We start from the raw sequence: 13,332 nt of genomic DNA on the forward strand, positions 1-13,332 counted from the left end.
TGGCTCTCATACGATATGCTATTGTTCAGCATGTAACTAATAAAATGGTGCGCACGCAATGATTTACAACTATGCATCCCTCCGTCCACGAGAGTGCAGGCTTTCACTGCCAAGACCTTACAGCTGGTAAGTCTCCCCCAAACAAACCATGAAAACAAACCAAGGCAAGAAAAAAATTCCGTTTACATGATTAGCCTACAGCAGAACGTCTTACACGAGTGTCCCCAGTCGATTCTTAAGATGTATCAGTTGTAAATGTTGGCGTTTATATCAGCTGCATTTTATCTTGGTGATTTAAAATTGACCTCAGACAGTGTTATTTATTTGCATGAGATGCGCTCCAGCGGTCTGCGATGGACAGGAGTCCACTGAGCTGCATTGCCGCGATTACTTCACCCTGCATCAGGGCTTATTACATAATTGGCAATTTGGCACAAAGTACCACTATAGAAGTAGTGAACGATATTATTACTCGTCCATATATAATGAAAACATACTATATAGTGACAAAGAAGTAAATGTCAAAGGTTTAGTGATCGCCTCAAGAAAAGCAATTCCTTGAGAATCATTGTGTGTCCTGCGTTGTCCCCGCTGAACCTCCAATCCCGTCTCTCCCCTGAAGGTCTTTCTGCCTTTCCCTCCAGACAGCGCAATGAGCCGCTCGAAAAGAGGGAGACACGTCGCTTTTGGTGCTCGAGCAAGAAGTTAAATCGACCGTATGCGTGAAACCGACATGAGATACGTAGCAAAATAAATCTGGATTATGAGGAAATGACCTGAACTGTGCAACAACAAGAAGATGATGGTGATGACGGAGAGAATCGGTGCGATTCGGCTTTACCTTATGAAATGGATTTGTCTACGCTGGGCTTGGGTTTGTGTGGGTGAGTAGACTTTTTAGGGATTGTGATATTATTGCATATAATTGTTATATATTGAATAGAACAAAAGAGTGTGATGTACGGTATATTTACTCGAAATCAGAAGCTGTGATCACTTTTTATTACATTTTACTTTTTTTCAGCCCACGTTTCAGAATAATATTAAATATTATTTTATTCATAAGACCTGATACAGGTGATGTATGTTGAAGTATGGGAATGGCACCGATGACAAAGAAAGGTTAAGCGGCGCGCGCAGGTTTTGCAGCATTCACCCAGGGAAAATCGAGGAGGACAGATCAGCGTTTGGCTTGTTGCCATGACAGTTATAAACACGGCGGTATCGTCTCTGATCTCCTCTCCTCGAAGACCGACTGGAAGATTTTTTTTTTTTTTTTTTTTTTTTTTACAAATCTGTATTAGTGTGCAGTCTTTCATGGATAAAAACAAATTAATTTGTTTACGTGCATTTTTAAACACCTTGTTGTAATTAAAACACCACATATAGGCTACCACTTACTTAATCACCACTGAAAAAAAAAAAAAACAGTTTTAACTCTTCTAAAATGGTTTATTGCTCTCCCTGTCTGGTTGGTTTGTTGGTTTAAAAAGGATTTGGGACACTTTTCAGCAGGTCAAACTGGGCTGGGAGAACATAAGACTAACAAACCATCACCGGCTGGCTTTTTAGCCGGTCCCTGATTGTTGTAGAGAAAAAAAATCTTTTAGAAAACTATATTATGATCAGATAACCTGATAACATATCATTGATGACTAGTGCACAGTGACTTTTTCAACCTCTTCAGCATTCTGAGCATCAGTTTTGAAAATAACATTTATGTCCACAACAAGACGGCATCGAAACTGAAGCTAAAGCAACGACTTCACAATCTGCCATGTTTTCGAGAACTGATCTCACCCACAATCTATTACTAGACTGCACTCTATGCTTGTTTAAGACACATATGATCTGTTGAGATCAGCTAAACGCTCAGCAAACTATCACAGATAGAAGAGAGAGAATATGTAAGAAAGAGACATCTGCTTTTACTCAAGCAGATCCTCTCATGTCAGAAGCACAGAAAGAGAACGAATGTCTGTTTTATTGGCGGTGGGGTGGTGACAAAAGAGGGTTTGGTTGGGGGTGGGGGTGTGTTGATAGCACCAGTGACACCTAGAGCTCTCTTCGTCTCACACACACAGACAAAGGGACCTTCTTCTCTCTTTCTTATCATTCTCATCCACGCACATACAAGCCTTTCTCTTTGACTACAGATATTCCATGTCCAGGCATGTTCTCCCTACTAAATGTGTGTATTACTGATATTGACTCATTTTCCTTTTAGAGCATGTTCTGTCTGGTAAATGAGGACAATGAGTATGTTCTTTTATTGTAAAACAGTGCCAGATATCTCAATAACAACAAAATGTTCTTTTTTGTGTGTGTAGAGGTAATTTGTTAGAATTTCATTCCGAGGAGTGAAACAGCAGAAAAGTCCATTTTAAGCAGCTAACAGATAAGAAATATGGGGAAGACTGATTTGAGTTCAGGTTCTGAGTGGTCTTTGTATCTGGGGATGTAAAAGTATGTGAGACTCAACATCTAAAAGTACTCAGAAGTTATTTCTTTTCTGTTCTCTCACACAAAGAACAGGGTGGTAGCGTCTGCTCTTCAGCTTTGCTGTCCTTGGATGTATGAGAGATGTGCGTTTATCCTGCAGGATAATGAATAAGTGTTGGAGACATGATGATGTTTTTTTTTTATTGTATGTGTGTTGTAATGTATGGTTGTATACATGTCTTTCAGGAGACCTTTACTCTCCAGCCAGGCTGTTATTGAAAATAAGAACTTGTTCTTTATGATTTGCCTGGTTAAATAAAGGTTAAATAAAAACATAATTAAAAATGATAGAGTTATATCACCTCATGTGCTGCCTTTTATATTCAGGGATCTCACTTCATGCCAAATGAGGAAATATAAGGGAATTTTAAAATTGTGATTTCTATTTCTGATAAAAAGTCATGGAAATACTATAGAGAATATTTTTGTTGTTGTTATGTTCAGCTCTAAATATATTAATTATACAATATTTAAAAACCCAGTAATCACAAATGACTGGAAAAGTCAAGGATTATTATTACTACTACTACTACTACTACTAATAATAATAATAAATTAAATGCAAACATTAAAATGGTTTACATGTAAATTAAAAATCCAAAAATCACAAATGTTTAAGTGTGAGTTGAAGACTCACAGCTTTCTTGAAACTACCTTTGATAAGCATTGTCTTCCTAAATCATCTTCCTTTACAGATTTTATTTTTTACACACATAAATAGACAGTCATGTACTGTCCTTTTTTTTCTTTAAAGAGACTTTACAGTGATTCAGCATAGATAAAAGGAGAAAAAGATTATGAAAATTAGAAAACGGTGAATAGTTATACACTCACTTGCACTTTCCATTTCTTCCTGGACTACAGTATTTCTGTTGCTTCCCAGACTATTTCTTTCTTGTCTTATTGTGTTTCCGTCCAAAAGCGTAATCATTAGCACACACTCTCACACACTTCCACACTAAATTGAGTATTGTGTGTCTCTCTCTGATCCTTCTTGAGTGAGTGGATCAAATTCTTGCCCTGCACTCAGTAATCCATAAAGGCTGATGTGATGTTGGTGTCATGTCAATCACAGTGTGACAGCTGTGGTCACACACAAACAATGCCTATGTCTTCTGTGTGTGTTCCTCAGCTGCCTGTGGCGGTAAGGTGGAGTTACACACTGAGAGGAGAGGAGTGATCTACAGCCCATCATGGCCCCTCAACTACCCAGCCGGAGTGAATTGCAGCTGGAATATACAGGGAAGCCGTGGAGATGTGATCACAATAAGGTAGACGCACACAAGCAGTCTCTCGCTGTGGTGATTATGTGAGGAGTGTCTTATTTATTTCTGTTAACATACATTGCAAGATTATAATGCCTCTTCAGTAGCTGTCCGGTTCATGGGATCTTGATATAGGAAATAATGTTATTTCTCCTCAGTGCAAGGAAGAAATGCTGTTGTTATGGTCTCCAAAGGCTTTTACTAGTTGTATGAATGTATGATATTTCCAGACCAAAAACCAATGTAAGGGCTTTTTTTTTTTTTTTCAAACTAATTAACTGTTTTGTGCATTTCAATGTTTATGAGCCTGTTTGCAAGTGCGCATGTATATTAGTCTGCGCATTCTTTCGTATGAGAGCGCTTAGACTGCTGTATGACTAGAGCTGACTCCAGGGATTTTATAATGTACTATTTCTCGCCTCTCATACCGCTGCTGTGTGTGTGTGTGTGTTTGTGGGCTTTGTCTCTGCTTTAATGTAATGATTTTATCTAAAAGCATTACATCATCTCCTGGTTCTCTTCAGAGATCTGTTCTTAGAGGAAAGTTGGAAAAGGATAATAGTTCCGATAAAGAGAATTTCAATTTCTTTTAGTCCATACTGGCTAATTACTCAGTGTATAAAAGCTGCAGTAGAGGTATTTATGCTAAACTCGATCAAACAGATTTCTCAAATTGCCTCAGACAGAGTGGCATATGGAAATTTGAACCCACTCATCTAGAACTAGGATGAGATGGAGAATTAAAATTAAAGATTTCTTCGCTGATCCTGTTGACTTTTGACTGTTGACTGCTGATATTTTCACTAGTCCCAGGGTAAAAAAAATAAACATTTTATTTTACATGTTAGAAAGCACACTGTGATATATATATATATATATATATATATATATATATATATATATATATATATATATATATATATATTTTTTTTTTTTTTTTTTTTTTTAAGTAACTAATATTGTTTTAGGGTTTTAATTTAAATTACATTATTGCTGGAAAGGAAACTGATGGTATTCAGTGATTTATTTATAATTTTCAACTATTTCTAAATCTTTGTTTCTTCGACAAAGCCTCATCTGTGTCAGCCAGACAGACATTTTTAGCATATAATAAGCAGTTTTCACAACAATGTTTAATATATCACAGAAAACTAAACATTTAAGTTTGTAGGGCATAAAAACACTTTATGATCACCAAATATAAGACATTGTGGCAGTGCAGCACTGGTGAAGTGATGGTTCTGTCAATTGGCCCAAACCTCTCTGGCACCAGCCCCAGGCCATCAGGTCATCAGATCATCCTTATTGTTGAGTCCTGTCTGAAATATTCAGAAGCTTTGCATAATGTGTATGTGCATTTGATTGACAGCCAGAGGAAATTTGAATATCTGTATTTTAATGACTATACAGACTACTGCTGGGACAACAGAACATCAGACCAGGCTTCATTGTGAGATTTGATTTCAGTGATAGTGCAGTTCAGTAATGTATATCATATAAATTATAATTATTAATATAAATTATATTCATATATAAATTATAAGTATATCATATAAACTGAATTATTCTTCTGCAGACTTATTGTATTACTGGGTTGCATTTTATGTGTTATGCTAAAATCTATTCAATAACACCTGAGCATGTTTTCGTCTGACATGTTTTGTCATTCAAATGGTCATGAAACATCTTCAGATTATTGTAAAACAAACAGTAGAGGAGGCTTTAAGCAGCGGGGTTTGGAGAGAGTGTGCAGGAGAAAGAGATAAGAAAGAGAACAGGCCAATAGATGTGTAACATTGTCAAGTTATTGGCTGCAAAAGGCCCATTCTTCTGTAATGGTGCTGGATTTTATCTCTCACTCTTTTGTGTGTGTGTGTGTGTGTGTGTGTGTGTGTGTGTGTGTGTGTGTGTGCACTCTGATAGCACTTTTGTACTCTGTCTAATGTAATAATAGTTCCACTGCACATATTCACTCTCTCATGCTTGAGATTCCTAACTCTTTGATATCTCTGAAATATTATTAGGGTCATTTCTGTTCTGTAAAAAAATGAATGTGAGTGTGTAATTTAAGGAGGTATCGCAATGTCAATCACAGGAACAACTATATAAAAAGAAATTCAAGTGAGCATGTTGAAAGAATCTTGATTAGAGAAATGTAAGAAACACCTATAATATTTCTTTATGAATTGACTTTTTTTTATTTTATTTTAGACTTTGGCATGGCAAAAACCAAAGAAAAACTCACTCTTTTGTTGTTATAATATAAATCTGATATGATTTTTTAAATATATTAACATACAAATCATATAATTGTTATCTTTAAAAAGTTGTTTAATATCTTATACAGTATATTAAGACAAATGTGATGGGGACATGAAAATATGCTGCAAAGACCATTTATTGTGAAAAAGGTAAAAAAAACAATGAGTTAGTTTTTTTGTGTAGCAAATTAGCTCAAAATATGATAATTAATCATAACTAGTTATAATTAATTATAAATATTTGGATCAGTTAATAAAATTAACTTAATGTAATAAAATTAATATTACAATCAATTAACCTGTTTGGCCAATGAACACTCAGTGTTAATTGTTTATTAATTCTAAGAAATGTTCATTTCCAGGTCATGGGAAATAACAATCTTATGTACAGTACTACTCAGAGCATGTAGTCAGGATCTGCATGAATAGGGACTCCAGTATGAGCATGAAACACGGACAACTTTACGTGTGACATGAACAAGACTTTATTAACTAGACTAAACACTTAACTACTCTAACATTCACACACATACATGCATAGTTTACCAAGAGAAAGAGAGAGCTGAAGCAGAATACAGGAAAGCAAGAAGTTACAGCATTGTTTGAAATTCAGCAGATCAACAGCCTTGAGCAAACCATCAGTTTAGTTTTAACAGGCCCTTCTTTAAAAGGGGGTAAGGATACTCAATGTATCAAATAATGAGACTAAGTTTGATACTTGCATGTCTCGCCCATTTGAATTAAAACTGTCCTGATGCAATTTGTGGAGGCTCCCGTTGAATCTTTGCTGATATTTATTCTGAGCTAATTTGCTACATTTCTTTGTTTTTTTTTTTATTCGAAGAGAAGAAAACAGAGCTCTGCTATGCATGGATAGTGTAAAAGTTGTGTTGTATTTTTAGAGCGTTAATTTGACATTTTCTGTAAATCTTTTTTTTTATCAATTCATTTATTGCGATATTGTTCTGGAAGTTTTCTTGTACATTATTACAGTGGAAGTGCTGATGAAGCGGTAGAGATTCCATTGCATGCATTAAGCACCATGTGTTTACTGTGTCCAGTTTTCAGAGCTTTGATGTGGAGGACACGGGGGACTGCAGGGGGGACTGGCTGCTGCTCGGCCCCACATGGAAAGCTGACTATCGGTTCTGTGGCTCAGTTCTTCCTCCTCCCTTCATTTCCTCCAGAGGACGAGTCTGGGTCTACTTCCACTCTCAGGCCAACAGCTCCGGTCAGGCACAGGGCTTCAGACTGTCTTATATACGAGGTGAGTGAGCTTAGAGTGTTCCATTAGAACCAATTCAAGGAGTAATTCACTCAAAAATGTAATCATTTACCTTCTCATTATGTTCCAAAGTAGTTATGCAACTTTATTTTCTATCATTTTCACTACTGCCAGTGCACACAAATTTCATTTATTCTCATGCACATTCAAACCTAGTGCCTCACGATGTTTTAAATGTCATTGGTTATTGCGTGTCTCGTGACAATTGACATGAGCCTAAGCTCTTTTCAGTAAAATCCATGCAAAAGTTAATATCACATAATTTTAGAGTACAGTATAGGACTATAGGATGTACCGAAAATTCTTCAGTTATATGCAAAACAGAAATATGACAAATAGAATATTAGATCTCTGTCATATGGCCAAAGATAAATGCAAAAAAAAAAAAAAATGTTTTTTTGCATAGTTGTGTTTGACACATGTAAACTGTAACAATGTATCTTACAAGGTAACACGATGTAACCCACATTAAGTCCTTAAATTTGAGGGTATTGGACCTGGAAAGTCCTTGAATTTGAAGTTAACCAAGGTGTGGGAACCCTGTGTATTGTAAATGTATGTAAATGTAATCTAATGTAAGAAAATTTGTAATGTAACATTATGCATGTCTTTACTGTTTTAATGCATCCTTGCTAAAAAAAAAAGAAAAGTACTGATTAAACAAACAAACAAAAAATCTTACTGACCAATAAACCATTATTTAAAGTGCAATGTTGCAAATGTTTAATTTTTGGGTGAACCATTACTTTAAGCCTTCAAACAGTGTTGAGAAGAAGTGGTGATGCCATGTGTTCTAGGGTTTAATATAAAATAATTTGGCGTATTTTTATAATAATTTATGCATTTTCTTTTGATTTTGAAATATTTCATCAGATTTAGTTGTGTTCCTTCATTAGATAACAGCTAAATCACAAAGTGAGATCACAAAAAACTTGCCGTGGCATATAGATTTACTGTAAGCGCAGATTGACCAGATGAATGCAGGCGTAGAAGATCAATAGTGTATAGCCATAGAGCCGTGATGAAACGCTAATGCTTTGCAGCACTTGTTACATAATATACTGTGAAAATTGATGTGCATATTTGGATAGCACTACTGTCAGTGTGTTTTAGACAGATCTCCACTGTTGTTTATTTAGTTGGATCTAATATGTAGCTAATGAAGATGAAGGAGATAATGGGCTGTCGTTACTCAACTCCACAGGACGTGTGTGCTTGTCATTGAGTGTGTGTGTGTGTGTGTGTGTGTGTGTGTGTGTGTGTGTGTGTGTGCGTCTGTGTGTGTGTGTGTGTGTGTGTGTGTGTGTGTGTGTGTGTGTGTGTGAGGGGTGAAATGCTGTATTTGTGCATTTTCCTTAGAGGTGCAGTTCAATCAATAATACTGAATGGCTGTGTTTGTTAAACTGTCACCAGGCAAACACCATCTGCAGAGTGGGTAGATTTGATTGGCTTATTTCAACAGTGTCAGTGTTTACGTGTGCAAAAGACTCAGTTCTCTTCTTCTCTCTGTCTGTTTTTTTCTCATTAGGTCGACTGGGTCAAAGTAGTTGTGAGAACGATGAATATTTATGTGGAAACGGTAAGTGCGTTCCACGTTCCTGGCGCTGTAATGGATTGGATGAGTGCGGAGACAATACAGACGAAAGGATCTGTGCCGCCCCACCCACACCCGCCCGGGTGAGTCTGTGTCCGCCAGGCACCTTGCAGTGCTCTGATATCCAATCTACCCGCTGTCTTCCGGTGTCTCTACGTTGTAACGGAGCCCGGGACTGCCCTGATGGATCCGACGAGGCCCACTGCCCCGACACTTCTTGTGGAAAACGCTTAGTCAACTTCTACGGGACATTTGCTTCACCTGATTTTTTCCGTCCAAACAGAAGCAGCGGCACAGATCTTCACTGCATGTGGTTCCTGGACACACAAGTATGATAAGAACCTCAGTCATTCTCATTTTAAGATGCCTTTCTGCAAAATTGGTCTTTATGACACTGAATCATTGCAACATTGCAAATATGATTTTTTTTCGTTCTGTACAGGGGTAACTATTGTATTTCCACTTTTACATAAGCACCACCTACTGTGAGAGAGTGATTTTGCATTTTCATTCAGCCCATTTGCCAATTTTTTTTCAGACCAGTAGCATACACAGTCCTTATTATTAGGCTGAAATGTGCAGTTTATGATTTTATAAAACTTTGTACTTTGTCAAAACATGTATTATTTGAACTGTAAAGTTGTTTAAATCATAGTTTTAAAGTCATTTTACAGTTTTACAGTCAAAACAATGTTGCTCCCTAAACATCGTGTAGTTCTATTCTAATATCAGAATTTTCCAAAATGATTTCAACTGCTGATTCCAAAAAAAAGGTTTATTAGAAAAATCCCCCCAATTACCTTTTTTTTTGCCAGTCCAGAATGTGCAAGAATGATTGAATCACTTACGGTGTTACTCTGGACTGTTTTTGCTTTAGGACCCAAAGCCGCTGGTGCTGCAGGTGGACCTACAGCTGGGTGTGGGAGACTCTGTGCGTGTTTACGATGGTTTGGGAGAGCGAGCAGAACGTCTTCTGCAGAGTCTCTCCCACCATAATAACCACAGACGAGCCCTGCTGGAGTCTTCCCAGGGACAGATGAGCATCTTCTATCATGCTAAACCACACAGCCCTGGACACGGATTCAATGCCACATACCAGGTCTCTTATTCTCGGTCATGCTAATGACCATTTGTATGCTTCCTGCTAATAAATGATGCTCTCCATTTTTCATTGACATTGCCTGTTTTGTTAGAATGCTTTGCATCAGTACAGCGTAGAACTGTCTGGTCTTTATGTGCTTCCGTGCATCTGTATAGTCACGCATCTGTATTGTCTTAGCCTCAGACCACATTCCATTCACTGACTGCACACAAATTCACAATACTAGAAAATACTTCCTTCATCTGACAAGCTCTAATCTTATTGTTTGGCTGTATGCAACTTCTGATTGTAAGGGCACATAAATGTTTTTTTTAATCACTAGGCTTAGAAACAGAGTCGTTTTTACAGTGTTTGATAGAAGGGCTTTTGAGGATGAAATAATCATTAGAATTGCCCAAGTTTTTCAAATTAATGGCAACAATTCTTTGTATGATGTTTAGTGTTTGTTTAAGGCACTTAGTAACAAGTTTGGGTTAATTTTCTTTTAAAGAAGTCAATACTTTTATTCAGCAAGGATGCATTACATTGATTTAAAGTGACAGTAAATACATTGTCAATGTTACAAAAGATTTTGATTTCAAAATAGATTGAAAAGAGTCAAGACAAACATTTGCAGTAGTTTGTCAGCAGCAAATCAGCATGTTAGAATGATTTCTGAACTATCATGTGACACCGAAGACTGGAGTAATAATGCTGAAAACCATCACAGGAATTAATGACATTTTAAAATATATTATAACAGTTATTTTAAATTGAAATATTTAACAATATTAATGTTTTGATCAAATTAATGCAGCCTTGGTGAGCATAAGAAACTTCTTTCAAAAACATTAAAAAATCAACCCCAGACTTTTGAACGGTAGTGTATAAAAATAAGTTATTTATTTTAAGTGGTTGAGTGAAATTTGACGGTAAATTTGAGGTTTACATTATTATTAGTTCTTGGATTGCAGAAACATAACTGACAAAAAAAACCTCCAAAAGTAACCTGCAGCTTAATGTTTCAGCCACAGATGGCAATAGAGAGGCCAACGTTCCACAGTGCAGCTTTATTATAGATATCCATATGCAAAACTGTGAAGTAATTTGAACTTACTACTACAGTTTATGATTAGGATGGATACACTGTTACACTAAAAGTGTTTAACCTCGACCCCTCTCTCTGCAGGTTAAGGGGTACTGCTTTCCAGGTGAGCATCCATGTGGCACAGACGAGGGCTGTTACTCTGAGCTGCAGCGCTGTGATGGCTACTGGCATTGTCCTGGGGGGCGAGATGAGGAGGACTGCCCGCTGTGCCAGCCGGGAGAGTATCCCTGTGAGGGTGGCAGCGGGGCATGTTACTCAGCTTCTGAGAGGTGTAACAACCAGAAGAAATGCCCCGACGGCTCGGATGAGAAAAACTGCTTTGTCTGCCAGCCTGGAAACTTCCACTGCGGAACCAACCTGTGCATCTTTGAGACGTGGCGGTGCGACGGGCAAGAGGACTGTCTCGATGGCAGTGATGAAAGAGACTGTCTGGCATCTGTGCCCAGGAAGGTGATCACAGCGGCTCTAATTGGCAGCTTGGTCTGCGGCCTGCTGCTGGTCATTGCTCTGGGTTGTGCCTTTAAACTCTATTCGCTCAGGACAAGAGAGTACAGGTGAGGTCATTTCCATCTTCTTACTGTCTGCATTTAAACTCAACGCAAAATAAGTCAGGAAATGTGTGATTCTTCGATTTTTCTTTATTTTTTCCAAGGTATATGGCTTTTCCTTATTTAAAATCTTTATTGTTTATTTTATCTATATTGTTTATCTGTTTTGTCTTTAGAAAACAAGATATATCTATCTGATAATCAAAAGAAAGATAATACGTTTTATTTTTATTAACCCATTAGCAACTTTTTTCTCACAAAATTTTTCCTTTAATATTTAAATATGTGTTTTTGAAAGAACTTACAAGAGTGCATTTATTTGATCAAAATACAGTAAAAAAACAGTAATATTGTGAAATATCTTAATGTACTTTAAAATGTAATGGCAAAGTGTGGCAAATGTAATGGCAAGATTAAAAAAAAAACTTTTACCTCTTTTGTCTTTTTCTAATGATGTTTACAAAACATTAAAAAACATTGGAAAAAAAGACAAAATGTTAAGAACATTTTTATTACTTTTTGCAGCGTGTCAGTGTTTATCCTTTCTTTTCTTTTTTAATTGGTAATGTTCCTTATTTTGTGTTAAATCGATGGCAAGATGAGTTGGATACCTGTACAAATAATAAATTATATGAAATTCATCCTGAAATCTCAAGCAGAATTTTAATCTCCCTTAAAACAAGATCAGATCAAGTTATGTTCACCAGATGTCGTATAGGTCATACAAGATTGGCGAAGACCCAACTTTATGTATGTTCTGCAAGACCCCCCTTTCCATTAAACATATTTTATTGGGCTGTCCTGCTTTTGTAGAAAACATTTTTAGGAAGTAAGCTCACTTACTGACTTGTTTAGTCAAATTTTACCAAAAAAGGTTTTAGATTTTTTATCATGTTAATGTTAAAAATCTTATATAATATTAATTGTAATATTATATTGTATTGTAATTATATATTGTAATTTTTGTAATGAGTATTTGCCATGAAGATAGCCACAGATGCTGACATGGCATTATATAAAACTATACTGATATTGACACACACATAGTCGGTAGGAAACAGAAATGACTAAGTGCTTTAATCTTGAAACCTATTGCTGAAAGCTACAAAAGCACAAGTTGATCCCAACCTGAAGTGAGGGATGACTCTCTTGTTTCACTTTAAACATAATTGGATCTCCAGTAATGGCCCATATGTTGCTCTGGGAGGTGATGCACAATTTTTCTCCAGTTAGCCTTGTAAAGACACAGCAGCACCCAAGATACCTGCACTTCATCAAACTGTCAAAGTACCGCTGGTCTGCTGGTTAACAGCTCCTGGAGATTCTCAAGAGAAACCCTGCCTGCATGTGTGCAGTTTTTTCTTACATTTTTAAATGGCAACAATCAGCATATTTATAAAAGAGATCTTTATATGTTCCTTTTTCTCATTAGAGCTTTTGAAACCCAGATGACCCGACTAGAGGCGGAGTTTGTTCAGAGGGAGGCTCCACCCTCCTATGGTCAACTGATAGCTCAAGGTCTCATACCTCCAGTGGATGACTTTCCAGTCTACAACCCCACGCAGGTGTGTCAATATGACATTGAATTTCAATTAAGGTAATATACAAGATAGCTTTTCAAATTTGAGTTTAGGGAAGTACAATTTAAATGAACTCAAATTAATAGAAATTCAAACAATTGCAGTACG

At 36.7% G+C, this 13,332-nt stretch overlaps 1 protein-coding gene across 2 annotated transcripts in view; it reads left to right on the forward strand.

Annotated features, from left to right (window-relative positions):
* The window catches only part of lrp3 (low density lipoprotein receptor-related protein 3), an 18,150-nt gene continuing 4,818 nt past the window's right edge, over window positions 1-13,332 (forward strand). The window contains exons 1-8 of one of the 2 annotated variants that reach the window (XM_051899646.1): window positions 1-126; window positions 645-884; window positions 3,635-3,773; window positions 7,090-7,295; window positions 8,842-9,236; window positions 9,785-10,006; window positions 11,178-11,650; window positions 13,077-13,209. In XM_051899646.1, the coding sequence (XP_051755606.1) occupies window positions 800-884; window positions 3,635-3,773; window positions 7,090-7,295; window positions 8,842-9,236; window positions 9,785-10,006; window positions 11,178-11,650; window positions 13,077-13,209 (1,653 nt within the window). In that variant the 5' untranslated portion in view covers window positions 1-126; window positions 645-799. Of the gene's footprint in view, window positions 127-622; window positions 885-3,634; window positions 3,774-7,089; window positions 7,296-8,841; window positions 9,237-9,784; window positions 10,007-11,177; window positions 11,651-13,076; window positions 13,210-13,332 lie in introns of both variants that reach the window. The other variant, XM_051899645.1, reaches the window with a different exon arrangement.

Source organism: Ctenopharyngodon idella, chromosome 7, assembly GCF_019924925.1.
Source record: "Ctenopharyngodon idella isolate HZGC_01 chromosome 7, HZGC01, whole genome shotgun sequence".
In the NCBI taxonomy this organism is placed as follows: domain Eukaryota; kingdom Metazoa; phylum Chordata; class Actinopteri; order Cypriniformes; family Xenocyprididae; genus Ctenopharyngodon; species Ctenopharyngodon idella.